Raw genomic sequence first — 21,711 nt, 5'->3', positions numbered from 1 at the left:
ACACACCTTTCGCAACTGGAGGCACCATGCAGAAGTAACAATTGCTGATATGATCTGTTGGATCTCTCCAAATCATTGGCACTGCAAAAGGCATAGATTTCCTTTTCCTGTTCAACCACTGGCGAAGATTTATTGCACAAGTGTTGCAGCATTTGTGGGGCTTACCTCTTGTCGTGATCTCCAATTCTGCAGCCAAAATAAAGGTGATAAGACTTTCTTAACCATAGTGGTTATACTGCACTTTTCTGATGCAAAATTCACTTCACCACAATCATTGCAGAAGTTATCTGCATTGTTCACAGAAGTACGAGGCATATATGCTCACTTTGGCTAAATAGAAATGCGTCCCTTTGCAAAATCAAACACTGACAAATAAGAAAGCACAACACTGTATGATTTCTAGAGATGACATAGGGTAGAGTGATGTAAGCTTAGTTATGATTGCATCATCCATGACTTCTAGGAATAACATCATGTAATTCATTTCATGTATGATGCAACATTAGCTTCAGATTTCATCATTTAATATTTTGCCTAAAAAGCAAGTACTGTCCAAACCCAGTCATAGATTTATTTATAGATCCAGTCAAAGATGATTTTTAGATGATTTTTAGTCATTCTGGTTTACAATGAGATCCCTTCCCTTTATAACTCACTTATCCTCCACAATTCTCGGTGACCAAGAATTAGTAAAGTTTGACTACATTTATTTTGGAAGCATTTTGGCTGTAGACCAGTGTAACATGATTTTCAAGATATGTCAAATTGGTCCCATTTTCATCAACATCATCAGCATCAACTTGACATCACAGGAAACTTTTGAATGAAAAACATCCAGTTGATATGACCATCTGTTCACGATTGTACAAATGTCTGTTGTGAAAGCCATATTGGATGTCTCAGTGGCACCATTTTATTTAAGACCAACTAGATTTTGGGACGACTATACAGTTTCAAGGCAATCCTCCAAGTAGTAGTGATAATAAACTTGTGCTAATGGGCAGATGGAAAACTGGACAATGGGCAACAAATAGGCCATCACATATGCTCTTTGAGACTTTGACCAGTAAAACTACTAAAATAGTAGCAATCAACAGCATTGACAACCTAAAATGACAATCATTCAAACCTGCTGTTAACCTTAAATGCAAATTTTATGATTTCCACAAGTCTCCATTGATCAAAATTTTACACTGGAATGTGCTGCAAAACACATATAAAGGCCCCGAGTGGCCCAGTGGTCTAAAGCGCTCTCCGTTACAAATCACTGCCATCTCACCTCTATCTGTGTGGGTTCGAGTCTAAGATTCGGCCAGTGTGGGTATGTGAGAAAGCTTGCCAGTAGCTTCTCGTTGGTTGGTGGTTCTTCCTGGGGTTTTCTTGGGTTCTTCCTCCACCATTAATCCTGGCTGCCATGCATAGCCTATCATGTACTGAAAAATGGCGTTAAACCCCACAACAACAACAACAACAACAACAAAACAAATATATGACTTTTTCTGTTACAATAAATATGAAACAAACAGCAACAACAACAGATCACTCTATGCATGTAGTACCTTTTAATGAATTATGTTAACAATTGTTGTATCTATTCAGAGATGCAGGCAGGATTTTATCATAAAGGGTGATTCCACCCCCACCCCCCTTGCCACAAAAATAAGTGGGGAGTAGAACAAAAATGGGGAGAGGAGGAGGAAACAGCTATAGTCCAGTATTTACAAAACACTTCAATATTAATTTCTTTCTTCCTGCTCCTCTGTAAAACCCTTATTGAAATCACAATCTTTAAAAGATGTTGCTTTTAGATGTATAAGCATTAATCTGTTGATTGTTTCTGAGCTTAATCTGTTCCTTATCTGTGAATTAATCTTGTTCTGTACCGAGAACCCCCTTTCACAATCTGCTTTCTGAAGTGGCATGGCTAGCTTAGTTATCTGGAAAAAGTTATGGTTGTCATTTGCAGTTTTCGACAGTTCACTGGTATTGTCTTTTGGATACTTCTGCTCCAAACTAATATTTTTCACTAATGAAAGCTCTGCCAATTTAGTTTAACTTTCTTGAATTAGCACTCTGCTGACTACCATGCTAGATTTACTGTTCCATAATGCTGTATTAGAATTTCAAGTCCATTACTGTCCTAGAGTACTTATTCAAACTGAGGTATTTTGATCAAACAAATATCTTTACTTCTTATTTTCATTTTTAAATTCTTATTTGTTAGACTTATTTATTGGACCTTTATGTCAGGCTTATATGGTTTTGTAGCACATAATCCTGCAGGGCTAAATTGTGATGAGAAAAGAAAGGAAAAGTGCACTCTACTATTAAATTGTCTGTATTATAATTTGGATTGTTTATCTGCCTTTTCTACATTTAACTTCAAAATAGAGCTGAAATAAGGGGTTGACTGGCATGCTGTCTGATTTTATCCATCCATCATGTACATCAGGCTCATATTTAACACCATTTTCGAGTTCAAAATCACACACTGGTATCTCCATTAACGCTTTCCCATAATAATCGGATATGCTTCCTAAGTAAATTGCCTTAATTACTATGATTGGCCAGTACTTGCCAAATGAAATTGTCATCTAAAAATTAACCATACTGGGAATCAGCCATTTTGGGTCTTCTAGATAGCCCATATTATAAATGCACATGTGTAAAAATTCCTTGATGTACGGTTCAAACTATGACAGAATGCATGTTATAGGTCCCAATGTGCCAATCAAATTCAGTTTAACAACCATTCATGTCAAGCTGAAGAAACCAGATGTATAAACAGTTACGAAAAATACATCGCGACAAGTGATACAATATTTCTAACAGACTGTATTAAATTGTGACAAGCACTTTATGGGTGAAGGCTGAATAAAAATTGTATACTGCACAGAGTACATTTACATATGCATGACTTATTAACTTGCGTGAGTTGAAACTAATTTGTGGGTCTTTTTATGCATCGCAACCTTCCAATTTTACAAATTTTACACAAATCATGTAACAGAATACTCTGGAAGCATCTCTTTTTATTGTCATCAGTTGGATTTTCCTAACATACATGCCAGCATAAGGACAATTAATTACAAGAAAAAGGAGATGAAAAAAGGTTATCGCCTGACATAAAAACACTAGGGAACATAGATCTGGCAGGTCTCAATGACAAACTCACCAATATGATAAATATCTGGAGGTCCATGAAAGTACGAGCCTATCCCATGTCCACAGAAAAATGGAATAACAGTAAACCCCAATCTGTCAGCCTCTCTACTGAAAAAAATTAAAGGATACATCAATTTTTCCACTATTATACACTTTGGCCACCCATGGATTTAACATAAGACATAATAAACATTAACGTCTTGTACAAGTCATTTCAAGTGGTGATGCTGTCCACAAGGACACAAGCATGCAAGATGTTTTATTTCTCTAGTGAACTCTGTGAGCAGACTCAGAAGCAAATATGCTGTCTGATATCTCTGGTGAACTCAATGTTTTGGCACAGCAGAATAACAAGCCCCAACCTGCAAACAAAGGAAAACCATCTGTGCCACCCACATATAACATGTAAGCAGATCTTGGTCTGCTTTGTTTCTTGTAATTAAAGGAATAATAAACAGTTTATTTTCATGGTTACTTTATCAGTTACTTCTAACCAATCAATGAGTCATTAATAATTGATGAATTTGTCCACATGATGTTTTGCCAAAACAGGGTAAATAGCCTTAAATCTGAAACACAAGAAATGGTGCAAAACTTAATTTTGATCGATATTTAGTCAAGAAATTGTAATCAATTAATGAGCCATTTCACTGAAAAAGACCAATGACTGATCAATTAACTAAAGCTACTCAAATCATTAATCATTCCTATACAATTTGATGTAAATTAAACATCTTATGCACCTAAAAAGTTCTGATAAAAAACTCATAAATTCTTATTGAAATAAATCAACTCATACTTGGCTCTGAACAAAATATCAACAGCTTTAAGATGAAGTTATTACACAAAATTATACAACAGTAAGAGACAGAGATTAAAGTCCTACATACATCATCAATATGTATGTATGTATGTATGTATGTATGTATGTATGTATGTATGTATGTATGTACCATATCTGCCAGCCTATAAGATGATACTCTTTTACCAGAAAATATTAGCTTCGTCTTATACTCCGAATCGACTTATATATGGATTATGTCATCCAAATCGCTTTATCATATTTTTCGTATGGAAAATAATTCTCCAGGTGTACCAAATATAATGTGCAAAAAATATTTCATTTTGGGGAAGAGATTGTGTGTGAACAAAATTAGGATCACACAGTGAGTATTTTAAACAATTACATGATCGTCAGTATAAAAAATTAACACACATCAGATGTAACTGCGCTAAAGCAGTATGCACCAGTAATGTATAATGTTTGTAATATACATTGTTTAAATTTAATTACATATATGTGCGTTAGAATTCACAAGTTAGAAGATGAATAACCATGACAAAGAAATATTCATCACAATTTTCTTCTTGCACCCAATGATCAAATAATTTGTATGTCCCATTGAGAGACAGACAGAGAGATGTCTTCACAATTGTAAATCTGTATAGTTCATTTACCTGATTACTGATTTTACTTGTGTACAAGTGCAGTACCATATTCCATTATCAATTAATACCACTAGGTAAGCAATTACTTCAAAGTTTTGTTTCCACTTTCATTATTACAAGAATCACATGGATTTGAATTGGTATTTACATGCCAATTAAATATTCTATGGCTGTATTCAGTCATTCCAAGATAACACCTGTTTGAGGTCAAGATTCTGTAGACTAGATCAGATTAGCAAGGCTACCAATAGGGAAATGAGGCTACCCATGGGTATTATGAATACTGTACCATATAGTTATAGGAAATGCCAGGTGGTTACTATTGTAAATTTCTCAGCCAGTGACATTTTTGAACTTGCCAATAAATGACAAACAGCAATTTAAAGTACATCTAGCATGAGCAAAGATCAAAAACAGTTGCTACCTAAGTACAGGAAGAGTACATGCACTTTAAACAAAATCTTAATTGTTGGGAATGGAGAGGTCATGATACCAATGCAAAGAAAATTAGACAGCATGCAAAATGGTCATTCTTGGGATTTAACCTAATGGAGACTATATGGATATAACTAATGTGAATATTTAAACCCTGAAGGAGTATGGTATATATATTCATAGTTTACATTTACTCTTTCATTTATTAATGTTTTCTCTCTTTGACAAAAGCTTCAGCAACACAGGGGCAATAAGTTTAAAAAAAGAACAAAAAATCCCACAAAGAGCTGAACTTTCTCTCTCTGTGACTATCTGTATGTCTCTCTCTGTCTGTCTCTCTGTCTGTCTGTCTGTCTCTCTCTCATATATTGGACCATATTTGATTTTGATCATGAGGTGCAAAAAGAAAAATGTGATGGAATACATATGCATCCTTCTCTCTGTATCTCTTCCCCCACCAAAAAATGCATTTTAGTATTAATGATGCAATTTCCCTATTGCTGGTAATCTGAAATAGCATACAGTGATACTTTTAATATTTATGAAACTGGAAGTTATTATAATTTAATTCCACACAGCATCACAAGTTTTATCCTATCTGTAACTCAATAAATTTTTGGGTCAGTGTCATTATATGTAGCTAAAAGTACATAATATGTTTAAAATACTTCTTGTGAAATAAATTAGGTACTTTTAATTACAAAAATGATCCTGACTGGAAAGCTTTCTGAGTTACAGGTAGGAAAAACTTCGTAATGCTGTGTGGAACAAAGTGAAAAACACAATCCGAGGTGCTGATCTGGCTTCGATTTGTACTCAGCATCGACTTATATAACGATGAAGGATGTAAAATTTGCCACATTTGCTGATTTGACTTATACTCTGCATCGACTTATAGGCTGGCAAATACGGTATGTGTTTTATGTCACCTCAGCACAAATAAAAATGGACTCAAAAGTTTAGGAAGACAAACCCTTCCAAATAAATATTAACATTAAGTAGAACAATATAAAATATAAAACACAACAATGTTAAAATTCTATAAAATGTATATAAAATAATGTATAAAATCCTGGATTAAAATTAGTTGTATAAACTGCATTCCCTCAAAAAGTCCAAGATTTTCTTAGGTGTTTAAGTCCTCATACAGTTTCTTCAAGCAGTTCATATCAAAATACTTCTGGCTCACTAGGTGGAAAGCAATACACTGGACAAGAATGTACTCCACTATCAATAGACACTGGCTTGGTATGGATTCTGGTCAATGTTCACCCTTCAGAAGGTATGCATGAGTCAGGTGTACGATATGCATCACCTCATTTCTCCAATTTGTTCTATACAAAGGATGTCACTCTCCAATAGCGGGTTTGATGTTCTGAAGTTTGTAGAGTTTTCATTGCACATATTTTACCAAGTATGATGAACATGCTAATTTATAAAAAATTACATCACTCCATAAAAAACTCGCACCTGAATAACTTGTAAACCCACTTATAACATGAGATCTGGCATGGATCCTATTTTTTTAAATTAGCAAATACATGTACACAAAATATTGGCCCCAATTTATTCAACTTGCAGAAAATTGTGATCGAAATTGTAAATGAAACTTTGATATATCACTTGTTTAACTGTAGAAAAACAGTGGTTAGTAGCTAAAAGGTTTAATCAACATTAAAATCTCAATTTTTAATAAAAAGCCATATATTTCAAGAACTCTTCCAATAACATTCTCAGTATACTGTAAATAACAATATTGAATAAAGATTTTTATCAATGAAAATGTCACTAATTCCTAGTGCTGACAACACTTTAATAAATAAATACCAATTAAATAAGTTTGTCAAGTGAAATATATTTCAGTTCTATCTTTTAATTAAGTTTCAGTGTAATCATCATAAATGCATTATGCTCTATTGTATTCAAGCATAAAAAGTGTCAATCTACCATCACAGCTTTGTTTGCAAGCATTTTTGTAAAAACCTACTTAAGCATTAACAAGTGCAGTTTATATCCAATACAGCATCTTGACAATTGCAGTTTATATCCAATACAGCATCTTGACAATTGCAGTTTATATCCAACAGGGCATCTTTACAATTGTAGTTTATATCTAATATGGCATCTTGACAATTCAGTTTATATCTATTATGGCATCTTGACAATTGCAGTTTATATCCAATGGGGCTTCTTTACAATTGCAGTTTATATCTAATATGGCATCTTGACAATTGCAGTATATATCTAATATGGCTTTTTGACAATTACAGTTTATATCTAAGACGGCATGTTTACAATAGCAGTTTGCATCCAATACAGCATCTTGACAATTGCAGTTTATATCTAATACAGCTTTTTGACAATTGCAGTTTATTTCTAATATGGCATCTTGACAATTGTAGTTTATATGCAACAAGGCATCTTGACAATTACAGCTTATATCCAATAAGGCATCTTGACAATTGCAGTTTATATCTAATATGGCATATTGACAATTTCAGTTTATATCTATATGTAATATGGTATCTTGACAATTACAGTTTATATCCAATAGGGCATCTTGACAATTACAATTGCAGTTTATGCCTAATATGGCATTTTCACAATTGCAGTTTATATTTAATACATCTTTTCAACTGCAGTTTATATCAAATAGGACTGATCAAATCCCATAGCCCATCAACTGGAACAAGTGCTTTCTTCCAAGTTTAAAACAAGCTGGGCAAGAGCTAATTTTCCTAATATAATCACTTTATCTACATATATCTGGCTATCATGCCCTCTAGGCATACTGAATGCCTGAATCTACTACCATTTATTCATTTACATCCTGCCATACAATAGTAAGCGCTCATCTATAACTGTTGCATGTGTAAATTGTATTACTGCCTGACTGCATATTGGGTTAAGCAACCAAAATGACCTTGTTTTATTGTGCTTATCCAACAATGATACTCATGAGCAGATTACCTTTTGATTTCAATACAATGCAATGAAATTAGTGAAAGGCACTTTGCCAAAATAAGTGTCCATTTTTTAACTGATTAAATGACTGCAATGAGTCTTTCATTTTTTGTAACTGAATATACAAAGGTTCAACTTTAATGTGTAATACTGCATCTGAAGCGGAAAAAATATGGCCTTATGCCAAAGGAGTGGTCTGTGTTTGCATTTAAATGACAAAATATATGTTATATTAAGTACAAGTAACTGTGAAATGAGGTGATCTTTTCTATCTGGATTAAATGAGCTTGCTAAATTATTTTCACAAATAAGGTCATAAGAATGATACAGAGAAAGAAAATTCATGTGAGAGTGGAGGGATAAAATGTAAGACAGCCCTAAAGTCTGAGGTATCTCAATAGAGATATAAGCCAGATTCTCTGGCAGCAAAAAATGTCAAACATGATACAACTAATCCAAAAATATATTTGCCATAGTGTTCATATTATCCATGGCTTGAATTCATTGACTCTGCTGGAAAGATGTTTTGCAGTTATTACAAACAATATCCCAAACAGACACAGGTCGGAAAATTCAACCAGTGTATTTGTCAATGGAACTCTGTGTGTGTCTGTGTGTGTGTGTGATTTGGATTTTTAACATAGCTTTAACAATTCTGCATTCTATTTGCTACAATGTCTACAGTGTGGCAGTTTACAGTGATGTCTAGCACTGGGGCTTCATGCCACAGACATGTAACATCGATTCCCACCCAGTCACATCATCCTGACACCAGGCTGACCAGTCCTAACACTAACCCCTTAATACTGAGTGCCCAGCGAGGCAGCTGTAAGTACCATTTTGTTAAGTCTTTGCTATGACTAGGCTGGGATTCAAACCCACAACCTCCCGCATGCAAGGCAGATGCTCTAACCACAAGGCCACCGGAGGAGTCATCAATGGAACCGACAAATTCAGAATTCAACCAAGCAAGTCTTTGGACCTCATAACATCTATGCAGCACTGTATATACATGACATTATCCAGCACATGCAGAAAAGGGAACAGGTCAAAATGTACCCAAACCGAAATATATCCAAGTCCAAACGTACTCAAGCCAAAATGTACCAAAAATCAAAACATACCCAAATTAAAACATTACCCACACTCGCTTTAAATAATGACATAATTTTAGTGTATTATGTTCATATGACAGTGACCGGCCTGATGAGCAATGGAAATTGGCAGATGCAATGGAACTATCTTATCTTATGATCTAGCTCTGATGTGCATTAACAAATACATGTTTAAGTCATGAAGTATCATTTCAATATATTTATGTTGTGTTTTCCTGTGGAGAAAATTCTACCAACTGATCTGAACCATGACTGATGACTGCTTCAAGTGTCTTTTTCAAGCAAAAATTCTACCAACTGATCTGAACCATGCTTGATGACTGCTTCAAGCATCTATATTTGCATTGCATTCCTTTTTTCCATTTAGTATTTTATTTTATTGCCATTGGGTTCCATTTTTCTACTGGGTATTTTAGTCATACGAGCTTGAATCATCAGTAATACTTTACTTTTTTTGTTAAATACTACTGATTTTAAGGAGTAATATAAAATATTTAGCTACATTAAAATCGATATATTCCGACAAACTTTGAGATTAATCAGATCAGCTAAACTTGAACAATTCAACACCTGCAACCACCAAAATCCGCTGTAACATTCAGCAGAGATGTTAATTATCATAAAAATATTCACTGGCCAACAACTTTCTTGCATTATATGCTCTTGCATCTGTTTGCATGGTAGCCCTATAAAATGCAAGTATTAAATTAATCAAATGTGTTGCATACAGACAAGTGAACTAGAAATATGTACTGAATCACATGAAAAAAATCACCAAAATCCAGTTAAATTTATGGTGCTTCTGTTCTTGGTATTTTTGGCATTTTTTTATCATAAACAGTTAATTGTCACAGTAATCAAGTATTACTGATGATTCAAGCTGGTATGACTAAAATACTCAACGGAAAAATAGAACACAATGGAAATAAAATATGAAATGGAAAAATGGAAAGCAAAACAAATATAGACGCAATGGAAATTATTTTTGTGTTCTCAATTTTTTTAATTATAAAAAGTCAAAAGTAAGATTTAGTCATCAGATGTATACATATCTGTTTCTATTGCAAAATAGAAAATGGAATGAATTTTCAAAACTGACCCTAATAATTGTATGAAACGTGCATTTGAGTACGGGTTAGAACACATGAAGCAGTCATCAAGCATGGTTGACATCAGCTGGTAGAATTTTCTCCATGGGAAAACACAACATAAATTATTGAAACGATACTTATTAACTTAAAGACATTTTTCTTAATGTGCTTTGAACCTGGATCATAAGATAAGATAGTTTCATTGCGTCTGCCAGTTTCCATTGCTCATCAGGCCAGTCACTGTCATATGAAACACAATACACTAAAATTATGTCATTATTTAAAGCAAGTGTGGGTAATGTTTTAATTTGGGTATGTTTTGACTTGGGTACATTTTCACTTGAGTATGTTTTGACTTAGGTACATTTTGGTTTGGTAATGTTTTGACTTGTGTACATTTCAGTTTGGGTACATTTGGACTTGGGTATATTTCGTTGTGGTACATTTTGACTGTAAACCGCAAAAAATCCCCAAAATCAGAATTGCCAAAACTCTACTAGGAAAGGCCATTTTAAAAATAAATGAGAATGAAATGATTACCTCCCACCACCCAAAAAAAATCCAAATAAAATGACAGCCCTCTTTAACACAGCTTACACCCATGTCCAATATGGAAAACCATTTTCTGACATGGAAATGCTTTGTTTATTCCAGGAGAAGAATGGTCATAAACTTGGTACTAATTATAGAAACAAACACCGGGCAAGAGGTTTTTTCTGTCAACCGATCAAGTCTTGAGAGAAGTTAGAGAAGGTCTGAATTCCAGTAAATTCCTTTCCATTCTTGATGATGGAAGTATTGATGCCATCAGAGCTATGGGCAGTGTATATAAAATACCTTGACAGTAAAGTAACTAAAAAATTAAGCCCATGGAGGAAATAATCATGTTGTACATTTTTATATGGATTAAAATGCATCAATTCTTATCAATTCTAGGAAAGACACTGAAATTTTTTAGGCAAGTGAAAATATAAGTGGACAAGTGAATTTTCTGAAACCACTTGTACAAAAAATGGTTGAAAAAAAATTGGATGAGCCCTGTTCAGCTACACTTGTTGACATCAGAGCATCCAGGAAAACATTGCTTTAACTACATATGCAATAACAGTCATGAAAGCGTATCATTTACTCATTAATTTATATTTAATCTGGTTGTGAGATGATGCATTGCTCAGAAAACCATATTGTCTGATGCCCAGGGCCTCTCTAAATCTAGAACAGGACCATCCATATTCTAAATCTAGAACAGGACCATCCATATTCTAAATCTAGAACAGGACCATCCATATTCTAAATCTAGAACAGGACCATCTATATTCTGAATCTAGAATAGGACCATCCATATTCTAAATCTAGAACAGGACCATCCATATTCTAAGTGAGCTGCTTGTCAGACTTATCAATAAAAAAAGTGTTATCTAATTTGCCAACAATATAATAAGCTATAAAATATGCAGCATTTTCCTTCTGAAGATCATGAAAGTCACTGGTAAATTATTAATATCCATCCCTCTGCTGTGGCTCCATTTGATGGTCCCTCACCCTTACTATTATGTCAAAAGCTATAAACTTTGTTTGCAAAGTGAAGCACATGACTTATGATAGAGGAACAATACTATATCTGTTCTCCTTATTTGATTGGTTGCCTATAATTAGCACTCATTTATCATTCATGAATAATAATAAGCAGTTTCTTGCTCACATTTACAGAGTAATGCATCATCAGTTAAATGTATTGAGAAGTACCTCTGTGATTGTTTGACAATTAATTTTAAGCTAGATGATTACTTATTAATAAAAGCGCCCAAGACAATGTTTTTCACCTTAAAGAAACAGAAATTATTTATATTTTAAGTCATTTTGTTGAAAGCATTGATAGCTGCTGATTCTATTGATATATGGTGTGAGTGTTATCTGTAACTGTGGTACATCCACTCTAACAAGACAAGAACTAATTATAAAACATGAAGCTAATTTAATTGATTCAAATAAAGAAAACATGGCTCTGCAACTTCATTTCCATTTCCAACTTTTATCAAACAACAAGTAGATATTTTTACAGCAATCAGAAAATGAAGCTGCTCCAAGTCCCCTGAATACTCTTCCTTATGAATCATAATGAAGTAAATAAACAGTACAGCAGCATAAAGATAAAACTCAAGTCCCCTGAATACTCTTCCTTACAAATCATAATGAAGTAAATAAACAGTACAGCAGCATAAAGATAAAACTGAAGTCCCCTGAATACTCTTCCTTACAAATCATAATGAAGTAAATAAACAGCACAGCAGCATAAAGATAAAACTGAAGTCCCCTGAATACTCTTCCTTACAAATCATAATGAAGTAAATAAAGAGTACAGCAGCACAAAGAAAAAACTGAAGGTATTCAAACAGAGATCCCAAGAGCAAAGTTGTATGCTATGATTATTAAGAATTCTACACCAGAAGATGCAGAAATTGTGAAGTTGTTGAAAATCATGTTAGTTATTAGCCCTCTACTGCAGAATGTGAACAAGAACATTCAGTTTCATGAACAATATAATAAGCATAAATAGAAAATGACATATATCAAATGCTTATGAACCCCAACTCTTCTTATCCAATCAGTAAAGTTGTCATTAATGGAGCAATTGGACACTGGATGACATCAGGAAAACATTGCTTTAAGTGAAATCAAATAAAATTTAGAGAAAATAAGGTCACACATAAATGTATGTTTAAAAAGCATGGTATTGAGTACATATTTACATCAAGACAATTATTTAAAAAACATTGCTTGTAATGAAATCAAATCAAATAAAAATAGTGAAGACAAGAATATATACAATCATTTTCTGAAGAACACTATCTTGAGAGGCAAGAAAAGCACAGAAAATTTGTCAATTGTTTGCTTTTGTTTATAGTATAGCAATTTTCACACTGTGTCAAACTGATAGCAAAGAAAAATATGTACCTTTGGGGCAAGTGGAATCTGAGTGAGGGCAAATATTGTTTAAGTCACTTACCTAAGACCTGTGTTTGAAAAAATGTCTTCAAACACTGACCATAATCACGGGCTACTATTGCTTGATTTTTCATATGCTTAACTTTCAAAAGTAATCCTTGCAGTAAATAAGAGTATTTTATTTTAAAAAAACTTAATTTAATAATGAACAATACATATATATATAACAAATGCAACAAATTTTTTTTTATTGGCTTAGAATAGTAAAGGCCAAAGACAGACCATACTCATTACAATAAAATTAGATCTTACTACTCAATTATTTATATAACTTTAATAGAAGTATTGTATTTCAGCCCTCCATGTCTTATCTTTATAAGTTCTTTTTTTTGTTTCACACATGAAATCAAAATCTGCGTGAAATTCATATTGTCATTTACCAAATACTGTTCCCAATATCACAGAACCTAGCTCCTGGTCTGCATATAGATATTCCAGCATCTCTGCACTGCCTGGCAGCCTTTACAAGTTGTTTCCCTTGTATATCCACCTCTCCTACCAGGAAGGTTTCAGCAGTATCACCATGGAAACCTTTATAATACACCTTGAAAATGAAATATATGACATTAATTCTTATCTCTATTTGAATTTTTTTCAGGAGGATTCAAAATAGGAAATAATTCTTATATTAAGTCTCTCATGCATGAAAGAGAGATATCACATGCTAACTGTGTATTAAACATATAATTTGGAAATACATTAGGCTGAACCCAATTCCACTCAGAACTCTTTATAATAATTACAGTGGAGGTCAAGAAATCCATCTGGAAGTTATCTGAGACCCTGTAACCATGTTATTCAAAAAGTACAGCTGACAACTGAGTTGCTAGGTTTTTCTTTCTCTATCCCCCTATATGGTTCTAAGTGACTAAGAGTGATTAGGATCAAGTGGTAATGTTTCAAACATAAAATGAACAAGTTACATCCATAATAAATTCTGAATACACGAACTTTTAAAAGTAACAAGTTTGCATCAAACAAACTGTAGATTTAACTCTGTCACTTTGGAAGCCATATGCCTTCGTGTAAAAGGTTCTAATTCTGTTTACTTTCTAGTTACATGTATAAACAGTAAACAGTCATGCTTAATGCTCAAGGAAAACTATCACCACTGTGCACTTTATACAGTAGATTGTTACAGAAGTGATTAAAAGATAAAGGTGGAAAATAAAAACCACCACCACTGAAAATAGCTTTAAATGATTTTGTATTAAAAGTCCTTTGAATACTGCTGTGGGACAGACCATTAGTTTCGGTGTGTTCCAAATGCAGTCCAATCTACTGTGCTGATGTGCCAATAGACTTGAATAATGTTGATATGTTAACGGTCTTAATGTATCACAAAGATATAATTCAAAATGTCTTTAAATAAATTCACCGTAATTCAAAAATAGTTACTTAGTCCGAAGGCTTATGAGCACTACATAATTCCAATTAATAATTGAAATAAATAAATCCTCTCAAATAATAACTATATACAATTCATGACTGTTTAAGACTGGAATAATAACTCTGTCATTCACTACTTTATATAAAACGCTAAGACAATTTCAGAACCTGGATGAGGGCCAAAAGTTCTTTTCCATATCATTCTAAATTGTAAACCAGTGCAGGTCCTTTAACAGAGAGCCAATCAAAAATTAGGCCAGCCAGGTTTCCCTAGTGGAAAACCATTGACCTGAACTCAAATGCCATCAAATTCATCAACAAGATTACTTCTACACCTTCCATGGTCAAAAGGCCACAAAAACATCTTTATACAAATGAAATGAACTCATCCCAAAGAACAAACCAAAAATGGTGAAAATTAGCTGTTTAGTATGCTGTGTACTAAATGACCTTTACAATCTACCATCATGAATAAAAAAATGAAACACATAATATAGATAAACATAACAATTGCTTGGAAGGCTGGCTGGCATGGTATGAGTGATATCGAAAGGTTTTAAGTTCATATCCTTTATACAGGTAGTGTACATGTAAATGATTACAGGTTAAAGGATAAAGAAATGTATGTATATCAAATGGGAAACAAAGAATAAAGTTACCATTGCCTACTGAGCTGAAGAATTCAATAAGACAATAACAAAATCATTTTTCTTTCTATTGTGAAGAATAATTGTTCACACACAAAAATGAACAATGTAACAATTGCTATCTGTTTTGTCACATGACTTCAAAAGAGATAAAGAAAATATAAAATACCAGCAGTTTAAACATGGGAATCTGTAGTGGATTAGAGGTCATTTCCCAATAGTAACAGACAAAGGATAGTAAGTTTTCTGTGAGACATACTGTAACATCCATACTGATGATGTCTCCATCTTCCAGGGGTCTGGTATCTGGAATTCCATGACAGGCTACATTGTTGACAGAGGTACATATTGACTTGGGGAAGTTCCTGTAGCGCAGCGGTGAGGGGTAGGCATTGAAGGACAGACATGCCTCATGGGCCACTTGGTCAATCTCATCTGTTGTAACACCTACCTAAATGACAGAATGTAATGAACAAATACTGGTAATCTGATCAAATTTGTGTAATAATTATAATAGCTAATCTTACCTGGGTGCTCATTTTGAATTAATTTTATGAAGCATACAGAATAAAATCTATGCAATGAGAGCAAATGAGCTATAGATTAAAATAATTAATGTGTTTCATAAATTTTATTGGAAATCAATACAATATGTTTATTATGTGATGAAAAGTACCAATCATCTTATTAAATATGGAAAAAAATTTAAGTGAAAGACACTGAAGTTTATATGATTGTATGTGCTTCATTAACAAATTTACAAGCCAAAAAATGTTATATGTGTTTATTATAACACAACAGCAATGAAATCAATATTTCATTGTCCATAAATAATAATGGTGTCCAATGTCACTAGATAAAAAAAGGCAGAAGTAATGCCATGTTGCCTTTCATACTGATGACAGTGATTATATGCTCTACCACAAGTGTCCATTTCTTTAACTGACCAATGTGAAAGCATAATACTAGTTCACATGCATTACGTAAATCAAACCGTAATTGGAAAATACCAATCACATATGTCCATGTGTTCATAAAACAGAAACAATCAAGAGTCTTGTTCTTTTATGGAGTGCCATTATTTAATCAGAAAATGAGTAAATGACACAGAAGAATTAGTGTGGGCTCTTTGAAAACTGACAGTAATCACCCAACATATGAGTATTTAATTACATGGAGATAATTATGACACCTTGATACAGGTATCCAGAGGGTTAATTTCATGAACATGAAGCATATAAAGTTTCATTATGAATTTTTAACATGACCATATCTTACCAATAATTCTGACTGGGCTTTCAAAGAGGGAACAATGGTTCCCTGGCATTTATTTTAAGTTATTAACATTTTACCTAAAGAAACTAAAAAGCAGTTCACCTTGTGACTGAGACTGCTTGGATCCATTATTGCAAGAATGTAACAAGTACATTGGTGAATCTGTTTAAAGTTTAATGACTATCCAAAGACTGGTAAGTTTTATTGCAAACAAATATAAGAAACTTAGAATCAGTGTGACAACCACCTTTGATGTTTGGACCTCCATGCTTATATTTATATCTATTAACCAAAATTTATTTCTATATTTTGTCTGATGTCAATTCATACATGGCAATAATAGGTAATTCTAGAAGATTAAAAAACTATAACCATTCACCACTTACCTAAAGTTTAAACTATTGCTTGATGTGACCTTGACTGGTCATGTCCTTAGTTGTCAATTTCTATGAAATACCATCCCACTGACTGTTCTTGTGGGCAAAGTCTAATGATGATCTTGTGAAAACATGAGATAATGCCCTTTAATGAAACACTTTTGTGCTGGTATGGATATTGTGACTGATATGTCTTACCTTCTTGACATTTTTCACAGGCTAGACAATAAATTTAACTATTTTTTTACTGAGAATTTAGCAATCACAAAGATAAGTTGTTGTTTTGTGTTTAATGCCATTTCTCAGTGCAAGATAGGCTATACAGGATGGCCAGTATAACTGTGTGGAGGAAGAACCACTGATCCACAGGAAGCTACTTGCAAGCTTACCCACACTGGCTGTTTCCGAGATTTGCACCAAAACAGACTGGGATGATGTGGCAGTAATCAGTAAAGGTGAGTGCTTTAGACCACTTGGCCACCCATGGCTCCACAATGAAAAGTAAGAATGGAGCTATTGTGGACAATCATGATGTGAGGTTGTTTAGTGGCAAGTTAAATTAATACACAATAGTACTACAAACATCAACAATATGCCCAACACACATCTTCTTCAAGGTTATGCTGCTATTGGCCTTGACCAAATAATTCTGAAGTATGGAGCATTGTTGTCTTATTAATGACAACTTTGTGGTGTTTAATGAGGTAAAACTCAGGTTATTGCTGTGTACAAAACTTATTCCCAGAATGCACTGACCATGACATTTATCATTAGACATGTACTGAATCAAAAACAGCTCTACAAATTTTGGTGAAAGTATTCACTTTTTTGAGATCCTGCTGACCTTGATGTTCAACCTTTGTAATCCCCAAATCGATAACCATCATAATATACTACTGGGCAACTCATGTGCAAACTTTGGTGAAGTAATGCTAAGCATAACTCAAGTTATTGCAAATTCCAATATCGTGAATTATGGTGGCCTTGACTTTTGTCCCTCGTTGTTGAAAAGAAAACAGATTCAATTTTACGTTATTTATAACTTTTGAAAGATCTCTAAATTGTCAAAAGTATTTAATCTAACATATTTTAAATCTGAAACATGAAGTTTTATCGTGTTTTTTAAAATTTAAAACAACAATATTCACATTATTTACATTGGTAAAACTGGATGTTTTATGTCACCAGTGAAAATGTCAATAAACCACAGTGGGATGAAACCTTTGGTGGGTGGTGCATTACTTTTGGTGGGAAGTGTATAAGATTTGGTGGGCAGTACATATATTTTGGTAGGTAGTGTACAACTTTTGGTGGGCTGTAATGCTTCATTATTTCTAATCCAAGGTATGTAAAGTCAATAAATAAAAGTGCTCCATACATATATTTATAGCCATAGTGTTAGCTCATAATCCAAGGGTTGTGGGTTTAATACCTGCCTAGGCCAGCCTGGGTCAACTGCCTCAGTGTGTCCTTGGCAGATTTAACCAATAATGTTTTGAAGTGCCATTTAAAAAGCATCCAAACAATGGCAGCTGTGCAGTGAAGGCTGTATGTATACACAAATTAAATGACATTGACCCTAATGAAGATGAGTAACCTTGCCTAAACTGTTTGGGTCCTGACCTTGGAAAAAGGATCATGTATGTATGTATGTATGTATATATATATATATATATATATATATATATATATATATATATATATATATATATATATATATATATATATATATATATTGCCAAGTTTTACAAAATGGATACAACAGAATGAGATGTGAGACCAGGCCCACAAAGTGATTACCTAAGCACCTGCAGTAATATTGAGCAAAAAAATGACATCTGGACCACAAAGTAATTACCTAACCACTTGCAGTAATACTGAGCTAAGAAATGAGATCTGGACCACAAAGTAATTACCTAACCACTTGCAGTAATACTGAGCAAAGAAATGAGGTCTGGACCACAAAGTACTTACCTAAACACTTGCATAATACTGAGCAAAGAAATGATATCTGGACCACAAAGTAATTATCTAACCACCTGTGGTAATACTGAGCAAAGAAATGAGATCTGGACCACAAAGTACTTACCTAAACACTTGCATAATACTGAGCAAAGAAATGATATCTGGACCACAAAGTAATTATCTAACCGCCTGTGGTAATACTGAGCAAAGAAATGAGATCTGGACCACAAAGTGATTTTCTAACCACTTGCATAATACTGAGCAAAGAAATTAGATCTGGACAAACAAAGTAATTACCTAACAACATGCAGTAATACTGAGCATGAACTTAGATTAGGACTGCAAAGAGATTACCTAGCCCCTTACATTAATATCATAATTACCTTTATATTAGCTGCTATTGAATTCATGACTTGCCTTGCCACTCTACCAGCTTCCCTCATGCCCTCAATTTGAGTTTGGTTCTTAATTTCTATTTTATCTCCCATATTGTTTACTATCCCTGTGACAGCATACTGTGGACGAGGAATATGATCTGGCACTGTCCTTAATGATGACACCCTCCAGGGCTTCACAATGCTATAGGGATACCTTGCCTGAAGCTCATGGCTGCCAGTTCTAAATAATGACTTCAAGCGCAAACACACTGAATATGAGCATTCTGTACAGAAAAAAAATCAGACATTTCATATCAATGTTCTTTAAAGAATAGACCTTAAAGTTGTCATTGGAAGATTTCTGAAATATAATAAATTTTAAAGGTAGCAGTTATTGGAAAAACTGAGAAACACTGCACTTTGTTACTAAGGAGGGAACATGGACTTTAGGAAACAGCATTTGGGGGATAATTAATCAACAATGACAATTCAGATTATATTTATTGCAGACTGGGAAGCTTGGTCAAAACTGTAAAATTTGGTTTTCTCCATACATTAAGCTCTGAAACCATATTAAAAAACAGTAAATGAAAGGGTCAAATGATAGATGTACATGCATTTAAGAAACTGTTCTGACACAACTGAATTTAAATCTTACCCTTACAAAGAATGTTAAAAATCAAATGAGAAAAAATTCAAAATATTAGAAGTGTGCATTAAAAAATCATGGCTCCCATCCAAAACCTCTTCTGCTTCTACCCTTGTGGAGAACCACAGTAGCTTGGTTGATAGAGAACAATGCTCATAATCTATGGGTCACATGTTCAACACCTTCCCAGTCCAGCCCAGGCAAGCTACCTTAGTGTGTCCTTGGGAAAGGCACTTAGCTCCCATATCTTTGATATGTTATAGCCAATACTGTGCAAAAATGCCATTAAAACCACACACACACACACACACAGCCCATGTGTCTACACTAACTAAAATTCACTGTTTGGAGTTTTCTAAACCATCTCTCTGTGCATTGTTAGGCCTCAAATTCATTGATGAATGGCCCTGACCTTGATTTCCTTCTGATGCTTTACATCAATAAAGCCTTAGCCATATCTGCATTAAAAGTAGTTTGACCAACAAGTGGTTGATATGAGTCTTATGGTTGCCTTTTGTCAGTCTTATGGTTGCCTTTTCTCAATCATATGATAAATTTTCATTTGCCAATTCTGCACTTTTAGTCACAATGTGAGCATTTTAGTTGCAACTTTAAGAACTGACAGTAATATTTGCCAAATTTCATGTCAGTTGATCATAAATTGTGGGGCTAGTTGTGTTATAAGTAAATGGTATCGAGCCCTGTTACAAGACAAAACAGGCAATAATTCTAACAAAATTGTGGGAGCAAAGTGAATGGTCAATAAGGGTATCTAAGCTTCATAGCAAGCCATCGAAAAACAGTGTGACTAGTTGGACTAAAGAAAGCATGATGGAAACCGGAAAGACATGATGATTGCTATATGTCCCAGACCTACAGAGATGGATGTACAACAAGTCACAAAATCAGGAATATTAGCTTTAGAGCAGTATCATGTCATAACTGTATTTATGGACCAGGCTTATTCAGACCATATTACGGGCGAATATGGACTACGTGAAATATTATTACATTTAATCTTAGATGTAAATATAACATTTATAATTGTTTACAATATATTTCTCATTATTTCCCAGGTCCATTGTGCAGCTCAAAACTGCATCTAAGGAAACAAAACCATGATATTACATGAGATAATGGTGGAGTTCTGTTTACAAATCAACTCAAATAATATAGGACTGTTTATCTTGTATTGCCAATTTAAAATTGAAATGTTTTCAAAGCAACTTATTTACCTTTGTGCAAAACTGAAATAATTTAGGCTACTGTTTAGAAATAAGACAATAACACTGAAAAAAGATAATGAGAACAGGGCCCATGCAGTATAATTTTATGTCTATTTATATTGCTCTGAATATGTAATGGTTTTACTAGATTTGTGGAGAATTATCTTTATGCTGTTTATTGTACTATATACTAAATGTACAGAAAAAGCATAATACTAAAAATGAGACTAGGGTCATGATGGATTCATGATTTAATTCAATACAATGTATATATTCTGTATAACATAATAAAATGATGGTGTTATCTCTGTTGAAAGATTAAATACATTTTGCTAACTTTTGTCTATTAAGTTCATAGATGAAGTGATGTATCTGGTTTTAATTTTCTTTTTAAGTACCATATATATATATATATATATATATATATATATATATATATATATATATATATATATATATATATACACACACACACACACACACAATTAATTGAGCTCTAATCCCAATTATGAAAATTTAATCATTTTTATTTTCCAAACAAATAATTAGTGATATTTAATTCATAAATTAAAACTGTCTAA

At 33.5% G+C, this 21,711-nt stretch overlaps 1 protein-coding gene across 3 annotated transcripts in view; it reads right to left on the bottom strand.

Moving 5' to 3' along the window:
• The window catches only part of LOC149801566 (methionine aminopeptidase 1D, mitochondrial-like), a 52,145-nt gene that overhangs the window by 28,588 nt on the left and 1,846 nt on the right, over positions 1-21,711 (bottom strand). For all 3 annotated transcript variants that reach the window (XR_016420682.1, XM_089955787.1, XM_089955788.1), the window contains exons 2-5: positions 19,262-19,539; positions 15,521-15,712; positions 13,606-13,769; positions 3,176-3,273 (exon numbers count right to left, since the gene is read on the bottom strand). Coding sequence is in view for 2 of the 3 variants with exons in the window: in XM_089955787.1 (XP_089811913.1) it covers positions 3,176-3,273; positions 13,606-13,769; positions 15,521-15,712; positions 19,262-19,539 (732 nt within the window). In the remaining variant the exon portion in view is untranslated. The remainder of the gene's footprint in view (positions 1-3,175; positions 3,274-13,605; positions 13,770-15,520; positions 15,713-19,261; positions 19,540-21,711) is intronic.

The sequence above is a fragment of the Sinohyriopsis cumingii genome, chromosome 4, assembly GCF_028554795.1.
Source record: "Sinohyriopsis cumingii isolate HCF-2022 chromosome 4, ASM2855479v2, whole genome shotgun sequence".
NCBI lineage: Eukaryota > Metazoa > Mollusca > Bivalvia > Unionida > Unionidae > Sinohyriopsis > Sinohyriopsis cumingii.
The sequence above is the reverse complement of the archived record's forward strand: the minus strand, read 5'-3'. Positions and strand labels throughout refer to the sequence as shown.